The sequence below is a fragment of the Nomascus leucogenys genome, chromosome 18 (genome assembly GCF_006542625.1).
Source record: "Nomascus leucogenys isolate Asia chromosome 18, Asia_NLE_v1, whole genome shotgun sequence".
NCBI classification, from domain to species: Eukaryota; Metazoa; Chordata; class Mammalia; order Primates; family Hylobatidae; genus Nomascus; species Nomascus leucogenys.
In genome coordinates this window covers 3291488-3310767 of record NC_044398.1, presented here as the reverse complement: position 1 = coordinate 3310767, position 19280 = coordinate 3291488, and the positions used below count along the sequence as shown (strand labels likewise).

At 40.0% G+C, this 19280-nt stretch overlaps 2 protein-coding genes across 11 annotated transcripts in view; one reads left to right on the top strand and one right to left on the bottom strand.

Annotated features, from left to right (window-relative positions):
- UBE3D (ubiquitin protein ligase E3D) overlaps positions 1–7095 on the bottom strand; it is a 186335-nt gene extending 179240 nt beyond the window's left edge. For 6 of the 7 annotated variants that reach the window (XR_004026703.1, XR_004026702.1, XM_030798153.1 and 3 more), the window contains exon 1: positions 6895–7089. Coding sequence is in view for 4 of the 7 variants with exons in the window: in XM_030798153.1 (XP_030654013.1) it covers positions 6895–6971 (77 nt within the window). In the remaining 3 variants the exon portion in view is untranslated. Of the gene's footprint in view, positions 1–6894 lie in introns of all 7 variants that reach the window. The other variant, XM_030798155.1, reaches the window with a different exon arrangement.
- Positions 7096–8916: 1821 nt separating this feature from the next.
- Positions 8917–19280, top strand: part of DOP1A (DOP1 leucine zipper like protein A) — a 105396-nt gene continuing 95032 nt past the window's right edge. For 2 of the 4 annotated variants that reach the window (XM_030799097.1, XM_012497037.2), the window contains exon 1: positions 8917–9030. The gene's annotated coding sequence lies outside the window, so the exon portion shown is untranslated. The remainder of the gene's footprint in view (positions 9031–19280) is intronic. The other 2 variants (XM_030799098.1, XM_030799096.1) reach the window with 1 other exon arrangement.

The window sequence follows — 19280 nt, the reverse complement described above, 5'->3', positions numbered from 1 at the left end:
TAGCACTGCAACAGAGGTACAAAGTACCACGGCTCCCTCTTAAGTGCAGACAGCAGGTCATCCACATGGTGTCAACTAAGTGCAGACAGCAAGCCATTTGCTTGAGTGTCATCCGAGTACAGAGGGCAGACCGTGTGTTCAGGTGTGAATCTTGGTTAGGCCTTAGAAATACACCTTAGAAAATCTTACAGCTACTTTCTGGCTACTTCCTTTTCAAAGCATATGGATCTGCACTTAGTTAGCAATAACGAATATTAAGCACCTGCGTTTTTTGCAGGGATGACAGCTTCAAACCCGAGTCAAAAGTTCAATTTCAAGAAATGGTGTTTAAGAAATAATGATCCTCTAAAACAAGGGTCAGCAACTTTTTTTCTGTGAAAGACCAGATAGTAAATATTTTAGGCTTTATGAGCCATGTATGGTCTCAAAGTAGAATACATATTCTACTTTTTATTTTTTAAAAAACAACCCTTAAAAAAGGTAAAATCATCAGGTCGAGGTGGCTCACTCCTCTAATCCTAGCGCTTTGGGAGGTCGAGGTGGGAGGATGGTTTGAGCCAAGAAGTTTGAGACCAGCCTGGGCAACATAGCAAGGCTCTGGCTCTACAAAAAAAAATTTTTTAATTAGCCGGGTATAGTGGCACGCACCTGTAGTCCTAGCCACTCAGGAGGCTGAGATGGGGAGGATCACTTGAGCCCAGGAGGCTGCATGAGCCATGATCACGCCACTGCATGCCAGCCTGGGCGACAGATCAAGAACCTGTCTAAAAGAAAAAAAGATACGGAAGAAAAATCCAACTCTTAGCTCACAGGCTGTACCAAAACAGGCTGCAGGTAGGATTTGGCCAATGGGCCATAGTTCTCTGACCACTGCTTTAAAGATAACACAATGTCCGTTTGCTACCTCAATGACTTTCAAACTAGACTGTGTAGAGTTGACACTTCCAAGTGCCGCAAGGGAGTCCCCATTGCCACCCCATCTCTGGCTTATCACATTTCTTCCCAGTCCCAAAAACTTTAGTCATTTTATAGGGCCAAGCAAGAGAAGCATCAGTGCAAGGGTGGTGACACAGTGGCCCAGCATGGATTTGAGAAGCCAAGCAGGCTGTGGAGGCATCCACCAGGAAGACCACTCAGCAGGGTTGTCAGATCCCAAGACAGGTGAGGAGGAAATCTGAACAGGAGGTGAGGCCAGCTCAGGATGGGGTTCCAGAGCCTGTCTTAGCTCAGCTGCTATAACAAAATACCATAGATGGGTGGCTTAAACAACAGACATGGCAGAGAAAGGAAGTTCAGTGCCTCTTACTCTTCATATAAGGAAACTAATCTCATCGGGGGGCCCCACCCTCAAGACTTCATCTAAATCTAACTACCTCCCAAAGCCCCATCTCCTAACACCATCACTTTGGGGGTTAGGGCTTCAACATGTACGTTTTGAGGGGACACAAACATTCAGTCCATAACAGGGTCCAAGCAGGTGAGGAGAGTGTCAACAATGAGCAGGGGGAGGTGGCAAAGGATGCCGGCAGACTATTAATTACATCGAGGGAGACTGACAAAATAAATAAATGCCACTAGGACAGTGAGGGCCATGATTCTCACTGTGGGAGAATGGAGTTACAAAAAAAGAAAGGGAGGAAACCAGAATAGACCCTATGGTGGTGGGGCAGAATTAGAAATACCTGTGTGAAGTCATGGTTTTCAATGTTTACAAATAGATACAGTAATATAGATAGTTGTAAATGCATGTATGTACATAGGTATGTAGGCACAACCATACATAGACATCATATATAAGTCATACACACATGCCCTAGTTCTGGGAGAAGCGACATCCAACAGTGATGAGTATACTTAGTGCCCAGATCTTGGTTTGTAAAGGCCATTTTCTACTTTAAAAAATGAAATGAACAAACCAAAAACAAAGTTCCTTAGTAAAATGACTACATCCAGGGCTGTACCAGAGAAAGAATGAAATAAGCCTGGAACATGTTACTGGAACATGAAGAAATCAAAGAATGACAGGGACCTACCAAAAAAGACGCAGAAACCATCCAGAAAGGACTTCCTTGGCCACATCTGTTATATGAGCAAAAAAGTAGCCCACTGAATAAAATAAACAATAAAACCCACTGAGTAACCCACAGTAAGAATCATGTATCCTTACTGACATACACAAATGAATAAAATAAAAACTCTGATGAGGAACAGGGTATTTACATAATCTCAGAATATCTCTCCAATTACTGATTATGAAGAGAAAAAGAGTAACTTGAAGGTAGAGAAGCATGGCAGACACTATCTTACTGAAGTGCTCAAAGTTAACATAACCAATTTGATGGAACAAAACAAAATCATGTGCCACCTGACAGGAAGCGTCACTTCTGTTATATTCCTGCCAAAGATGCAAAATCTGAATCTTGTCTTGAAGAAACATAAGACAAATCCAAATGGAAGGATATTCTACAAAACGATTGTACTATCATCTTGCAAAGTGTCAGGACCATGAAAGTCAATGGAAAATGAGGAACTCTTCTAGATTGAAACAGAGGAAGCATAACAGTGAAATGCAATGCCTTATTCTGAACTGGATTCTTCTGTTATTAGGGATATTATGTAGACAACTGGCAAAACATGAATGATGTAAGATGGTAGCAACACATTTCCCAGTTGTGAGGGTTGGATGATGGTTCTTTAGGAGAATGTCCTACTTTAAGACTAAGTTTTATTGACATAGTTCATACAGTAATTTCATACTTGAGGCTTTCTTCACCATTGACTTGTATTCTGTCAGGTATCACACCTGCTTAAAACTATCCAATGACTTCATCTCTCACTCTAACTACAAGCTAAAGTCCTTTCGATGGTCCATAAGGCACAGTGGTATGGCAGGCCCTGCTGCTACAAGCTTTGGAGAACCTGTGGTTAAACTTCTAGGAGTTCTGCAAAGCAGGTCAACTCACCTCACCCAGTTGGTAGGCTGAAGGTCATACGTGGTGAAAGTATTCACACTAAAGAAATCAACAAATGCTTCAAATCAAGACCTTAGTTTGTCTTTTTGTTTGTTTTATTTTCATAGAGAGTAGGTTATTAAACATGCACCAGCACACCGCCATAAGATCTTTTACTGTGTGTTCCCCGAACTCACCCGCACCTCTCTGAACTAGGCGCCCTTTCATACTCACTTTCTCTCAAAGGGAAATTGTCTCCCACCAGGTATGGCAGTTCTACACCTCACCGCTTATAATTTAATACTCAAATGTTACTTTCCCATTTGAAATAAAAGATTGTAACTTTTTTCTCCCCATTCCTTTTTTGTTTAATTTTTTCTCCACTTCTATCAAATAGATATTTATTTTGTATATTCTCTGTCGCCTCTTCTCTACTGCCACCATTAGACCCTAACTCAACAAAAGCAGGTGTTTTTGTCTTTGCTGTTGTTACTGTTCATGGCTGTATTCTCAGCATTTACAATTTGAATTTTTGGCACTAGAGTAAGAACACAATAAACATCTGTGGATTGAACAAATGAATGGCCAAATTTTATCCCAAAATGCTAAGATATTTTAATATAAATAGATCTTTACATCTGTGAATGTAAACTGAGGAAGCCAGACTCTTTTTAACAACCCACTATGGCAGGAATTAATCCATTCCTGAGAGAGAACTCACCCACCCACCTCCATGGGAGGGCATTAATCTATTCAAGAAGAACCTGCCCTCAGGAATCACGCACCTCCCACTAGGCCCTATGTCTCAACACTGCCACATTGGGGATCAACGTGACAAAACATAGGGACAAAACACATCCAAACCATAGCAATTAGGAACAAGAACACCAATATTTAAATTAACTATAAAATATACTAAACATTTTAATTAAAACACACAGATCATCAGAACGGATTTAAAATCACCCAACTATATATTTCTAAAAACAGCATACAGTTTTATGCTATTTTTAGGGAAATACAGTATTTTTACAGTTTTTTGCTTTATACAGAAAGACATAAGAAAAGTTAAAAAGGTAGAAAAGACACACTATGCAAACAGTATAGTCAACTGATTTCTCATGAAGATACTGAGTTATTTTAATGGGAGAAATGCTGGCCTTTTCAACTGATGGTGATAGAATAAATGAATATCGTTATACCAAAAAAAGAACTTTGATCCCTACTTCACTGCAAACACAAAAATGAATTCAACATGATCACAGATCAAAATGTAAAAGCTAAAATGATAAAACTCCTAGAAAATAAACCTGCCAAAACATCTTCACAGCCTTAAGGTAGGCAAAGATTTAAGACACCAAAAAAACTAACCCTTAAGGAATAAAGAAACAATAGAGTGGACTTCATTAAAATTAAAATTTCTGTTCATCAAAGGACACTATCAAAAAAACGAGGCAGGGCATGGTGGCTCATACCTGTAATCCCAGCACTTTGGGAGTCCAAAGTGGGAGGATCGCTTGAGTCCAGGAGTTCAAGACCCGCCTGGGCAATATGGTGAAACCTAATCTCTACGAAAAAAATACAAAAATTAGCTGGGCATGGTGGCATGCACTTGTATCCCAGCTACTCCAGAGTCTGAGGTGGGAGGATTGCTTGAGCCCAGGAGGTTGAGGCTGCAATGATCACACCACTGCCCTGCAGCCTGGGCGGTAGAGTGAGACGCTGTCTTAAAAAAAAAAAAAAATGAAAAGGTAAGTCACAGATAAGAATAGTCATATATTCACAAGGCATTTATATGAGAAAAAAGCTCTGGTTTTGAGACTGTATAAAGAGCTCTCAATTAAACAAGACAAATAATCTGATTATGGGCAAAAAAAAATTAGAAGATACTTTTAAAAAGAGCATATATGAATTGCCAAAAAGCAAGTGAAAAGGCACTCAACATTATTAGTCATCGGTAAAATGAAAATTAAAACCACAAGATACTATTTTACACACACTAGAACGGTTCAAACTAAAAGGACTGACAATACTAAATGTAAGTCAAAATGTAAAGCAGTTGAAACTCATTTTTTTTCTGGTTGAACGTGTAAACTGGTACAACCACTTTGGAGAACTGTTTGGTAATTTCTCACAAAGCAACACACATATCTATCCTATGACCCAGAAATTTCACTCTTAGGTACTTACCTAAAAAGAAATGAAAATGTATGTCCAAAAAAAGATTTATACAACAGTGTTATGACAGCTATATTCACAATAAGCAAACTCCAGAAACAAGAAAAACATCCAGCAATAGGAGAACAGATAAAAGAATTGTGGTATATTCATACAATGGAAAACTTAGCAAGAAAAAGGAATGGACTACTGATACATGCAGCCACATAGATGGAACATGAATCTCAAAAATATTATGGAAGGAATGCAGCCAGAAACAAAAAAGTATATATTGTATTAATCCATTTATAAGTAGTTCAAGAAATGGCAAAACTAAGTCCAGGAAAGTTAGGTTTCTTTTTTTTCTTTTTTATTTTTTGAGACGGAGTCTCTTTCTGTTGCCAGGCTGAAGCGCAGTGGCGCGATCTCAGCTCACTGCAACCTCCGCCTCCCAGGTTCACTCCATTCTCCTGCCTCAGCCTCCTGAGTAGCTGGGACTGACCAAAGGCGTGCGCCACCACACCCAGCTAATTTTTGTATTTTTAGTAGAGACAGGGTTTCACCATGTTGGCCAGGATGGTCTCGATCTCTTGACCTCGTGATCCGCCCGCCTCAGCCTCCCAATGTGCTGGGATTACAGGCATGAGCCACCGGGGTACCTTGCCTAAACAAAGGAGGGTAGTCCAAGGTAACTGTGAAAGGCCCCTGCATGAAAGGAAGGGAGGGTTTGTTGTGTGTGTGTGGTTTTTGTTTTATTTTGATAGGGTTTGGGTTCCTAATTACTCTACAAGGTGCACCAGAATTGGAGATATTTGTCCAAATTCATAATTTTTGAAAAAGAAAAAGAAATACATTCAGAGTACTATTATTCCCATTTCCAGACTGAAGAAATTCAGATTAAATTATTCTAATTTTGTGAGGAAGCTAGCATTTGAACTCAGTTCTCATGCCATATTCAAAACTGCCACACCAGATATCTGGCAGATTTAGGGAAGAGGAAAAAACTAAGCATCAATCTACCTGTGGCACTGTGTAATACCATTCTCAGGATTTTAACATCTAACTTACTCTCTTTGAAACAGCGATCACAAAGGAACAGACAAGGGGACCACAAATCATTAAAACTGCTGTCAAACAAAATAGAGAACATTTTCCCTAAAAGTTACTTGTTTGTGTAGCGAATAACAAGTTTGACGTTCTCACTGGAACGCAGAATATGAATAAATGAACGAGCTCCAGTAAGAAGTCTGCAAGCTTTCTTAGTGGTTCACTAAACTCACGTTTATTGAATGATTGTGTAAGGTTTCTCTGCAAAGAGCAGTTTTGGAGGAAAAGACCCGAGGTTATTTACAAAACAAGAAGCTCACACATAGGAACTGATCCAGTAAGAAGGATCCCGAAGACAGACAAACAAATCATTTTTTGCATTGTTTCGTTGGAAACGCCGGGCACTGCCAACAGTGTTTTACATCACTGTTTCTCAAATTTTAGTGTGCATTTGATTCCTGGAAATCTTGTTAAAATATAAGTTCTGATTCCATAAGTCTGGTGTGGAGCTGAGACCCTGAATTTCTAAAAAGCTCCCCAAAGATACCCACACTGTCAGCAGAGGTGGGAGTGGCGGAGGCGACTACAGGCGAAAGCTTCACTTTGAGTGATCGAGAGGCTCTACGCAACTGGAAAGAAGAAACTCAAAATCCCTCGTACGGAGAGAGACTCACCAGCCCCCGACCCCTGGGCAGCAGTAAAGCGAGCTGGGCACTGCGCCTAGAATCCCAGTTCTTACCCCAGGATCAGCAGCGCGCTCTGCAGCTGTCCCCGCACCTCCAGAAACACGCGCGTCTCCGCCGCAGTAGCCGCCATGGCGGGCGTCCAGTCCCGGACCAGACCAAGCTGGAGGTTCCGAAGGGCCCGGGTCAACAAGACCAGGAGACGTTCCAAGTGCGGACCAACCAGCAGCGGCCCCTGCGGCGGCGCAGGCGCCTGTGCCAGATCGCAGGGCTGGCACCGCCCACCATCTCACAGCGCCACCTGCCGGCCGGAGAGTGCACCACCGAGAAGGCGCGTGACCCCTGAGGCCGGGGCGGGGCGCTCATTTTCAAAACTAGGCTTCGGCCCAGAGTGCTGAAAAAGGTGGGCGGCTAGAGGCTAGCTGTCGTCCCACTCTGCTTCTTGTGAGCCTGACTTGGCGCGTTAGCATCCCTGGAAATGACCATAAAAATCAGACCCAGGGTTCACACCTTTGGCTAGCTCGAAGGGAGGGAGATGATGGAGGCAGGTGTTACAGGTGGGCTTTGTCCCCAGGAGATCCAAGAACAGAATTCCCGGCCCCAAACCCACTTTATCTTGGTCTCTTTATGAGCAAGCGTCGTTTGTTAGCCTCCGTCTAAAGCAACAAAATTTTCAAGAATTGACTTGCCATTGCTTCTCAACTTAGACAGGATAGCTCCAAAATTGAAACAGGTGCAAAAATATAAGGAAGTTCTTTGTTACCTAATGCAAAAGAGCGTGGCTGAAGTCTATCAGGACTAACCATTTTTTAGGGGTAAAAGGAAGATGAGAATGATTACGTATGTACAGCTCCACTATTCACTTTCACAAAAGTAAAAACTAAGAGAAGCTGGAGAAGTCTACTAGAAGATAGTTTTGAAAAGTTTGACACAGTAAAGAACCTGGTATAATGTAAATACTTATAATGAAGATCTATTAAAATATAAGACCAGGGTAGAATTACAATAGGGCTTCTCAAAAATAAGGAGCTGCTTTTATTTATTTATTTATTTTGGAGTCTCACTCTGTCGCCAAGGCTGGAGTGCAGTGGCGCGATCTCGGCTCACTGCAACCTCCGCCTCCCGGGTTCAAGCGATTCTCCTGCTTCAGCCTCCCGAGTAGCTGGGATTGCAGGCGCCCCCGCCACCATGCCCGGCTAATTTTTCTATTTTTGGTAGTTCTGCCCACCTTGGCCTCCCCAAGTGCTGGGATTACAGGTGTGAGCCACCATGCCCGGCCTAAACCATAAATAAATTCGAAATAAATAAATCCTGTCATATATTTTAAGATAATAGCTTAAGACAATTTTTCGAAAATCAGTATTTGGGGTGATTAAAGTTTATTATGTTGATGCACAAATTATTATATCTATCACAATAATTTGAAGTCATAGATGGAAGCAACAACCCACTTAAAAAAATAAAGTTTACTATTATTTGGTCTCAAATAATTCATCTATTTTGGAGGATGATGATTTCAACTCTTCATATCTTCCACCTTTAATACCCGAGGCTATTGAATGGTTAAATATTGACACATTATATTGAAATACACAACTTCCTTAGCACAGCTTACTCTTTATAATTGTTTTGTTAGTTTAAAAGATTGTTACATATTTAGTTACGTATTTGTAAAAACTTTCATTTTTTTACCCTATGGTGTTGGCAAAACGGTGCAATTTACCTTGGAGTAACTAGATATGATTGATAGAGCTCTAGACTCAAAATAGTTCCGAATCTGACACCAACTATTTGTCTCCTAACTTCAGAAGTCTCCTAACCTCGCTGGGACGCAGGTTACTCATATGAAATATTGAGAAACTATTCAAATAATATTTAAAAGCTGTTTTCAGTTCCTATTATCTCTTCAAATGAAAACATCTGCTAACCCCCTTTCTAGCTACTCCTGAAATTGGTAGCCATGGCCGCTTCCCGCGACAGTCCACTTGAGGGCGCTGTGGCAACAGCTAGCGCCGGAAGGCAGGAAGCCGACCGGGGGCGGGGATCGAAGACCTCAGACGTCGACGCCGGCGAGGGCGCGAGCGCGGTGCACTCTGGGAGCTGTCACTAGGCCCTTTGGCTCCGGGTCTCGGTGTAGCTGCCGTGGTTGCCAGGAGAGCTGCGCCGGCGAGGAGCGGCCGAGCCAGCAGCAGGTAAAAGCGTCCCCGCCCCCAGTGCGGTCGCCAGGCTGGTCGCCGGCTCCGAGCATCCTTCTCGGCCCAGCTAGGTCCTGAGCCGCGGGGACGCCTTGCGAGTCTGACTGCTGTGGCGTCGGGGGTGTTGCCGCTCCGGCCCCGCCAGGAGCCGCGAAGCTGGTCGGCCGCCCTCTGGTTTCCGGGGAGTCGGGAGCTGCGCGGGGACTGGGGGGCCAGGGCTGGGGCCGGGGCCTGGGCCGGGCAGAGCCACGAGAGCGGCCCCAGGTGAGGGAGGCCGGAGGCGGGGCAGGTCCCGAGCCTCCCCTGCTGGGGCGGAGCAGTGCGCAAGGCTGGGGCAGAGGTCGCACCTGTGCGATGGAGGCGCGCGGAGTACCCTCTTGGTTGGAGGAATCGAGGCGTTGTGCCTTCTCGGCTGGTGGGTTCTTTTAGCATTGAGAAGACACGTAGGCCCGCCAAGGTTCATGTTGTCCAGGGGGCTTAGAAAGGAGTACCGAAGTTTATTAAGAGGAAGTCAGAAGAGTCAAACGGGAGTTGTTAACAATTATCACCTTTGATTCCCAAGCCTTTTAAAGTTGCAACATAACAATAGTCACTTGTTCGGGCCTCCTCCATTCTTGTACCCTGAAGGGGCGGGGAATGGCACACAACTATTTTTCTTAAGCTGAGTAAATTGTGTTTGAACATTTTTACACTATCTTAGAGTTCTGTGGCGTTTGAGAAATGTAAAGATTGGGAAAATGACTTCGACTCCAGCTAAAGCAGTCAAAAAAATGATAATTACCAAAAATGTAGGAAACGGTTTGCCTGACAAATAGGCCCTGAACTGTAGGGAGAGAAAAATCTGTTTTGATGTTGTTGGCCATTGTCTATGCAGACGTAAGTTCTCACATTTTAATTTTGTTTGTGGGTATTAATATGGTCTACAGTGAATAGCATACGTCGGCATTATGTGTTAAGTAACTCGCAACCTGATAGATAACACAGTGATTTAGGTGGGCCGACTGAAGTTATGAGTAAATTAAAACCACGAGTAGTCTAAATGCTTTATTTTAGTGATTACTTTCGGCCACAACTGATAACTAAATCGTTCTCTATAATTGTTAAGCAGTAGCAAATCTCCACGTTGGCTTGATTATTAGGGAGCTAGTGCTGAAAGAAAGAACTAAAAACACCTGATTTAATACACAAACCAGAAAATGTGACACCACAACCCAAATCTTAAATGTAAGTGTTGTCAGTTAAATGTTTGTTTACATTCAAAGAAGTCCTATTTTGTAGTTAAAGTAATGGAGTGAGCTCTGGCCTGGGAATGAAGAGGTTAGATTCAAGTCCTTTAATCTGCTACTAACCAGGTGTGATCTCCAGGCTTCGGTTTTGTCATTGTTTAAGGAAATTTGAAAAGACCAGGGTTTTCCAAACTGATGTTTCCCCCAGAACAGTGTTCTAAAGCCATTTAATAGGCTTACTTCCCCCAAAGCAGTGTTCGATGGCAAATAATTTGGGAGCACACTAGGTTAAACTAGGTTTAACTTTTTTGCTTATAAAGGCAGGACTCTTCAAAACCTTTACTGTTATGCTGATACATGTAAATATCCAGAAGGTTATCCTAGCGTTCCCAAATTTACCTGATCTATTTTCTCATGGCCAATTGGTTAACAACTCTTAGAATATAATCACATAGAATATAAATTTTAAAACTGCTGTATTTAAGCTGAGTCCTCTTCTTCAACTGTAAAGGTCCATGCATTAGGCTTATTTTTTGGCTGTCATTTTAAGCTTTTTGGAGCATGAAGATGTAGTGGCAACTCACTTGTATAAAAAAATTACATTTTTCTTAGTAAAATATTAATGATACACTTAAGTTCCCATGAGTCTTAATGCTTTAATTATTGGCAGAAGAGTTATCTTATTCTTTCTGGTTTTTTGACTTTTTTAAACCATAATTCGTGTTTTGAATTTGATGGTGGAGTGTAGTTATTGATTTTATTCAAAATGGCATTTTAAAGTTCCAACAAGTGAAGACTTGTTGATAATGGCATCACTTTTGCTATGATGATTTCTCCTTATAGTCATGAATTCCTAAAATGAAATTGTGGTAGAACCCACCCAAAATGTGCTTACTGTGTAATAACTACCTATTTTAAGAGCTTATATCATGGAAAAGAGCTAAAGGCTAAAACACAAATTCTGAGACAGTTATTTCTAAATTCCTTTACGAACAGGATGTGTGCCGAGCACAATCTTAAACTGTTTTGCTAAAGTCTATTAAATGTCACTTGTACACCACCAGTGTGGATATTCTGTTCATTCTTTGTTACTTTCTTAGAGTGAATGCTGTTAACGCACAATTTTGCTTGGGGATAGGAGAGGTGGGAATAGAACATGTAATTTTAATAAATAAGCATTCATTCAGGTGAATTATCTCCCTGGAATAAAACTATTAGGTAGAAATGTAAAGCTAATATTTTTTGTGTAATAGCCAACAGTTTTTATTGAGAAGTATATGAAAATAAGATCCCCTTGTCTTTAACTGGAGGTTTCCCTTTTTCCTTTATTGTATTTACTTCCTCCTCTCCAAGCTATCCAAGCCTGAAATCTCAGTGACCTTTCATTGCATTGGTCAATGATATAGTATCAAATTTATTAAGGGAAAATTTATATGCACTGATGTACATTATTTAAGTGTACATTTCAATAACTTTTAGTAGATATATATGCATCCATGTAACTACCACCACAATCAAGATTTGGAAGATGCCACCACTCAGGCACATATTGTTATACTTTTACTCTCTGAGAATGTTCTCCTGTTTGTGAGTGTCTAAATTATACCTATCTTTTAAGACCTAGCTCAAATGCCACCCTGTGAACCTTTTTTTGATTACCTCATTTGGAATTAATTTCCTCCTTTTCTGACTTTCCTATTCACATTTTTCTTTAATCATTCTTCTCCGTTCTTTGTGGTGGCCAACCCAGTGGCGAACGTATAGCACTTATTTGCTGACCAAATGGATTAATGCAATATTTCCTAAACTTCAGTCATTGTGATATCATCTTCAAAATTTTGGCCATGTCTTCCTGTTTGGCATGCTTCCTGTTTACTTATTAATATTTCTTTATATCAATGTGATTATTAAAGTAATATTTTAAAGGAAACTTGGAATAACTATGTGTAAAAAGCAGGTGGCACTTGCCATAAACAGAAGGTGGATGTATACGTAAAAATAATGAAAATCAAAGTGCTCTTAATTTCTAGCTAGAAACTATTGCCTGCAGGAGGCTCTAAGCCTAAAACTTGCCCTTTGTTTAAAAGTGAGATTGGCAAGAATTTCAGTGGTGTTAACATCTTGGCACCAAACTGAGACTTTCTTGATGCAGTCAGAGGAACTGAAAGAGAATGAGGAGGAAATAACCTCCTCTTTTTTTTTTTTTTTTTTTGAAATGGAGTCTCACTCTGTCACCCAGGCTGGAGTGCAGTGAAGTGATCTCAGCTCACTGCAACCTCCGCCTCCCGGTTTCAAGCTATTCTCCAGCCTCAGCCTCCTGATTAGCTGGGATTACAGGCACCCACCATCGCACCGGGCTAATTTTTGTATTTTTAGTAGAGACAGGGTTTCGCCATGTTGGTCAGGCTGATCTCAAACTCCTGACCTCAGGTTATCCACCTCGCCTCTGCCTCTCAAATTGCTGGGATTACAGGCATGAGCCACTGTGTCTGGCCCCTCCTCATTTAATTCAGTGTCACTTAGCTCTGCCCTCAAATCTAATAAAATCATCCCACATCTCTCCATTTGGTGGCCCAAATTTTGTAGATACTAAGTTAATCAGTGCTTGAAAATTCCTTAGAATTTCATCTGTGCAGTAATTGAGAAACAAAGCTTTAATTGTAAATTAAAAAGTGTACTACAGTTACCTTAAAAAATATAGTAAAAAAAGTTACTTTAAAAATAGTACAAAGATAATATTCTTGAGTCAGATATGTCTTTATTTTTTCAAAAAAGTTCTGAATGTTACTGATGTTACATCTTACTAGGGTACATTAGCCTTAAGATAAACATTTGAATCTAAAATCTAAACCTGAAAACAAGTGGGAACCTGTTATATGACAAAGTGATGACTTGATTCAGGAGTGATGAAATGTTAATATAATGTTTATCTGGCAAAGCTCCTGTATGAGTAGATGAGGTAATAAAGTTGAAATAATCTCCTATCTCCTTTAGTTTTTTCTCTCATCACTTAAGTTTTATATAGCTATATTTTTATATTTTAATCCTGCCAAAGACATTTCTAGACTTTTTCCTTCTGAGATGACACCTTCTACTCTCCTGTGGAAGGAGTTTTCGTATGAACAGACTGGAAAATAAATTCCGTGCTCTTATTTTGTAAAATACATCTTGTATTTAAAGTTGCTGTAGTTACTTATAGGCATATATCCATATTATGATCCTAAAGTTTGCTGTTATTTCGTGTTCATGAACAAAGAGCTTGGGTAAATAGACCCTTTCATTTGGTGTTGTTTTCAAAAAAAAAAAAAAAAATTAACCTGAGTGGTGATAAGTTTATCAGCACACACAATCATTTGCTACTCACCAAGAGGTCAGATTCCTGGGTTTTGGTTTTGGTTTTGTTTTTGAGACGGGGCTCTGTAGTCCAGGCTGGAGTGAGATTCCTGTTAATCTAAGGTTCTGGGATACAACCTAAAAAATTGGAAGTAAGTAAAGAGCCATCTTGGATGCATAGCCTTTATTTCACAAACAAGTGGTTTCTTTCCTGCTTCTCTACAGTAAAATAAGGGAGCAGTATAGAAGCAATATAGGTAAATTGTCATCATTTAGAAGTGACAGCTGACTATAATCAGAAAATCATAAAAACACTGCAATCTTAATCCTTTGAATTATACAGGTAAGTAGCCCTATATTTTTCAGTTGCTTTTAATTGTGCTATTATATTATGAAAAGGTACTATAAAATATCAGCTACCTGAAACCTTTAGAATATGTGTTATTTTTATCAAATATTCTACATAGCTGGAATTTTTTTATATACCCCAAATGCCATCGCAGAGCACTGATTATGCTTTTTGCTTCTGTTCAGCATGATGCAGCTGGCACAGTGGCTTTTCCATACATGCTTAACAGTTTAAAAATTTCCTGGAGAGGTTTTTCTCCTGCTGGCCTGTGAAAAAATAGAACATAGTACAGTACTTGCTTTAAAGTTAGTCTCTGACATTTTGGAAGAAATATGTGTTTGAATGACTTCCATATTCAGCATTACCACCAATTAGCAGTTCACTTTTTTTTCTGTTTTGTTTTGTTTTGTTTTGTTTTGTTTGAGACTGAATCTCACTCTTTTGCCCAGGCTGGAGTGCAGTGGCATGATCTTGGCTCACTGCAACCTCCACCTCCTGGGTTCAAGCGATTCTCCTGCGTCAGCCTTCCAGGTAGCTGGGACTACAGGCGTGTGCCACCACGCCCGGCTAATTTTTATCGTATTTTTTAAATAGATACAGGGTTTCACCATGTTGGCCAGGCTGGTCTCTATCTCCTGACCTCAGGTGATCCACCCGCCTCGCCTCCCAAAGTGCTGGGATTACAGGTGTGAGCCACCGCACCTGGCCAGCAGTTAGTTCACTTTTGAGCCTGAATGAGGGGTTCCAGAAACAAAATGTGGCCTCTGACATTTTTTGGAAGGCTGTCCTCAAAGCACTGTTCCCCAAACCTACCTGATTCCATAACTTGAGGCTGCCAGTTAGTTTTATGTAATCTGATAACTTTAATTATGTTTTAAGTTACAGATTGTGGTAGAAAAAAGGAAAATATTATTTGGGAATAAACTGTTGTTTAGTTATCTATTGCTACATGACAAATTATCTCAAAATGTAGTGATTTAAAACAGTATCTCACACAGTTTTTGTCAGAGGGGATAGGGAAGTTATTTGGCTTGAGTTCTGGCTTGAGTTTCTTAAGAGGTTGCAATCTCATTGCAGTTGGAGAACTCACTTTCAAAGTGGCTCACTCATGACTGGCAAGGCAAGTTGTTTCTGGCTTTTAGAGGAAAGACGTAGTTCCTCCCCATGTGGGCCTCTTCACAGGTCTGCTTGAGTGTCCTTAAGACATAGAGGCCAACAGTAATGCAGTGTGGTAAGGAATTGCACAAGAGCATGAATAACAGGAAGTGAGGATCATTGAAACCCATGTTAGAAACCAGTATGTGAATATGTATCTAAATCGTAAACAGTACCTATTTACTCAGTATGCAGTATATACACAGCTCATTATGATTTTGGAAAGAATATTCAAAGATTAACTTAAAATGCCACTTGAAAATTAATGTACCAAACAAATCAAGCACTTTGACAAAATTCTTAGTCTCCATGGTCCTTTGGGAGGGGGGTATGATTCTGAGTTGAGATGTAGCACTTAAGATACAGATTTTTTGTATTTATTTTTTGTTATTTATTATGAGATGAAAGGAGGAAACGCCACATTTTACAGAGTTGCTATTTCATGTTCTTTGGGGACATTATTCATTCACCCTTTGTTACCATAAATGGGGCATAACTCACATGATTTTAAAAGTATAAGAAAGTATACAGATAGTCCCCAAATCATGGTAGTTTGACTTTATGATTTTTCAACTTTACACTGCAAAAATGATACACATCCAGTAAAAACTGGACTTCTAGTATCCATACAACCATTTTGATTTCTCCTTCCAGTATAGTATTTAATAAATTACATGAGCTATTCAACACTTTGTTATAAAATATGCTTTATATTGGGTGATTTTTGCCCAACTATAGGCTAATATAGGTGTTCTGAGCATATTTAAGGTAGGCTAAGCTAAGCAATGATGTAAATAATAGTGAATCAATGTGAATGTACTTAACACTACTGAACTGTACACAGTGGTTAAGATAGTAAATTTTGGCCAGGCTCAGTAGCTCATTTCTGTAATCCCAACACTTTGGAAGGCCAAGGCCAGAGGATTGCTTGAGCCTAGTAATGCTAACTGAAATGTTAAATACATTTCAACTTACGGTATTTTCAACTTAGGATGAGTTTGTGTGGATAGAAGCCATAAATCAAGGAACATCTGTACAATGAAAAGACTCCCTTTACTGGGCCCTCATCCATCCAGTTACCACCTGTCTCCTAGGAAGTAATGTTTAGTTTCGTTGTGTGTTCTTTCAGATATGTATTGTACATATGCAAATTAATATATATTTTCCTTTTAATATAAATGATAGCATATTATAAACACTATTCTGTGCCTTGCTTCTTTTAGTTAATGTATCTTAGCACTTTAAAAATCAGTGTATGGACTTAATTCATTATTTTTACCAACTGAGAATATTCTATTGTCATTCAATTTTTATAATATTTATTGACTATTTACCGTGGGTCAGGCACTTTTCTAGGAGTTGGGGATTTGAGAGCTAAAATGACAGATGAGGTCTCTCTGTTAGAGGGATTACCACCTCTGGAGTCACAGTTCAATTATAATAAAGCAAAGTAAGTTCTATGATAGAGGAAGTATAGCATATAGTGGGAGTTCACAGGAAGGAGGTGTATATGTGAGTGTTAGGGGAATGGTGGAATGGTCACGGAAGACTTCCCAAAAGGCATAAAATCTGAGACCTGAAGGGTAAGTAGGTACTTGTCAGGTCAAGTTAGGATTTAGTGTTTCAAACAGAAGGAATAAAAGAGTGGCTCTCAAAAAATGCATTTAAAAGTTATTACAACGCTATAGTAATCAAAATAGTGTGGTACTGGCAAAAGACAGACATATAGATCAATGATGTTGAGCGGAGAGCCCCAAAATAAACACTGGTTTATATGGTCCAACAGTGTTTGACAAGGGTGTCAAGACGACTCAGTCAGGAAAGGACAGCCTCTTCACCAGATAGTGTTGGGAAAACTGATATCCCCATGTGAAAAAATGAAGTTGTATATCTTATACCATACACAAAGATTAACACAAAATGGATTAAAGACCTAAAGATAAGACCTAAAACTATAAAGCTCCTAGAAGAAAACATAGGAGAAAAGCTTTATGACATCGAGTTTGGCAGTTTCTTGGATACGACAGCAAAAGCACAGACAATAAAAGCAAAAATAAAAAATAGGATTGTATTAATCTTAAAACTTTCTGTGCATCAGAGAATACAAGAGAGTGAAAAAGCAAACTATGGAAAGGGAGAAAATATTCATAAATCATGTGTTTGATAAGAGGCTAATACCCAGAATATATAAAGAAAGCGCTACTCTTACAGTTCAATAACAACAACAAAATAACTGAATTTTAAAATGGGCCAAAGACTTAAATAGACATTTTTCCAAAGATGTTGTATAAATGGCCAGCAAATATATGAAAAGATATTGAGGCCGGGTGTGGTGGCTCACGCCTGTAATCCCAGCACTTTGGGAGGCCAAGGTGGGCAGATCATGAGGTCAGGAGATTGAGACCATCCTGGCCAACATGGTGAAACCCTGTCTCTACTAAAATACAAAAAATTAGCCGGGCGTGGTGGTGCACGCCTGTAGTCCCAGCTACTCAGGAGGCTGAGGCAAGGGAATCACTTGGACCCGGGAGGTGGAGGTTACAGTTGAGCCAACATCACACCACTGCACTCCAGCCTGGAGACAGAGCAAGACTCCATCTCAAAAGAAAAAAAAAAAATGTTGAAGATCACTAATCATTAGATAAATGCAAATCAAAACCACAGAGATACCTAACCTTACACCCATTAGGATGGCTACTATTAAAAAAAAAAAAAGTGTTGGCAAGGATGTAGGGGAATTAGAAGCTTGTTGGGCACTGTTGGTAGGAATGTAAAATGGTTCAGCTCCTGTGGAACACGGTATGGCCATTCCTCAAAAATAGTTTAAAAAATTACTCTCTAAATTCGCAATCCTGCTTTTGGATATATCCAAAAGAGTTGAAAGCAGATCTTGAAGAGGAATTTGCACACCCATGTTGATAGCACTATTCCTGATAATCAAGAGGTAGAAAAAACCTAAGTGTGCATCTATGGATTAATGGATAAGCAAAATACAGTATCTACATAGAATGAAATGTTACTGATCCTTAAAAAAGGAAATTCTGACACGTGCTACAACATGGATGAATCTTGAGGACATTATGCTGAGTGAAACAAGCCAGTTATAATAAAAAGACCCATACAATATGGTTCCCCTTACATGAGGTGTCTAAAGTAGTCAAATTCATAAAAATAAAAATAGAATTGTTGCTTAATAGGTATAGAGTTGCAGTTTGCAAGATGAAAAGTTCTGGAGATTGGTTGCACAACAATGTGAATGTACTTAACACTACTGAACTGTATACTCAGTGGTTAAGATGATAAATTTTGGCCAGGCTCGGTGGCTCATTCCTGTAATCCCAACACTTTGGGAGGCCAAGGCCAGAGGATTGCTTGAGCCCAGTTGTTCAAAACCAGCCTGGGCAACATAGCAAGACCCCTTAAAAAACGATGGTAAATGTTATATGCTTTAAAAAAAAATTAAAGAAGGACTATAGGCTGGGCACAGTGGCTCATGCCTGTAATCTCAGCACTTTGGGAGGCCAGGGCAGGAGGATCGTTTGAGGCCACAAGTTCAAGACCAACCTGGGCAAGAAAGTAAGACCCTGTCTACAAAAAAAATTTTAGGTTTAAATTAGCTAGGCATGTTGGCACCCACCTGTAATCCTGGCTACTCAGGAGGCTAAGGCAAGAGGATTGCTTGAGCCCGGGAGTTAGAGACGTCAGTGAGCCATGATTGTGCCCCTGCATTCCAGACTGGGTGATAGAATGAGACCTTTTCTCAAAAAAATAAAAAGGACTTAAAACTTTCAGAAACATGAAGCATATGTACATTTTTTACACTTTATACTGTCGTGTAAGCCATGTTTCTAAATCAGGGGTGTCCAAACTTTTGGCTTCCCTGGGCCACATTGGAAGAAGAATTGTCTTGGGCCACACATAAAATACACTAACGCTTAACTATAGCTGAAAAGCTAAAAAGGTCCATGCATAAATCTCTTAATGTTTTAAGAAAGTTTACTAATTTCTTGGGGCACATTCAAAACTCTTCTGGGCTGTGGGTTGGACAAGCTTATTCTGAATATTGAAAAAGATACTGATTTAAAAATTAGGCCAAAGGGGTTGAATCACAAGGTACCATGCAGAGGCATAGCATTTTGAGTTTGCGTATAATTTAATAGAAAATTAAATTCCGTCCACAAAAT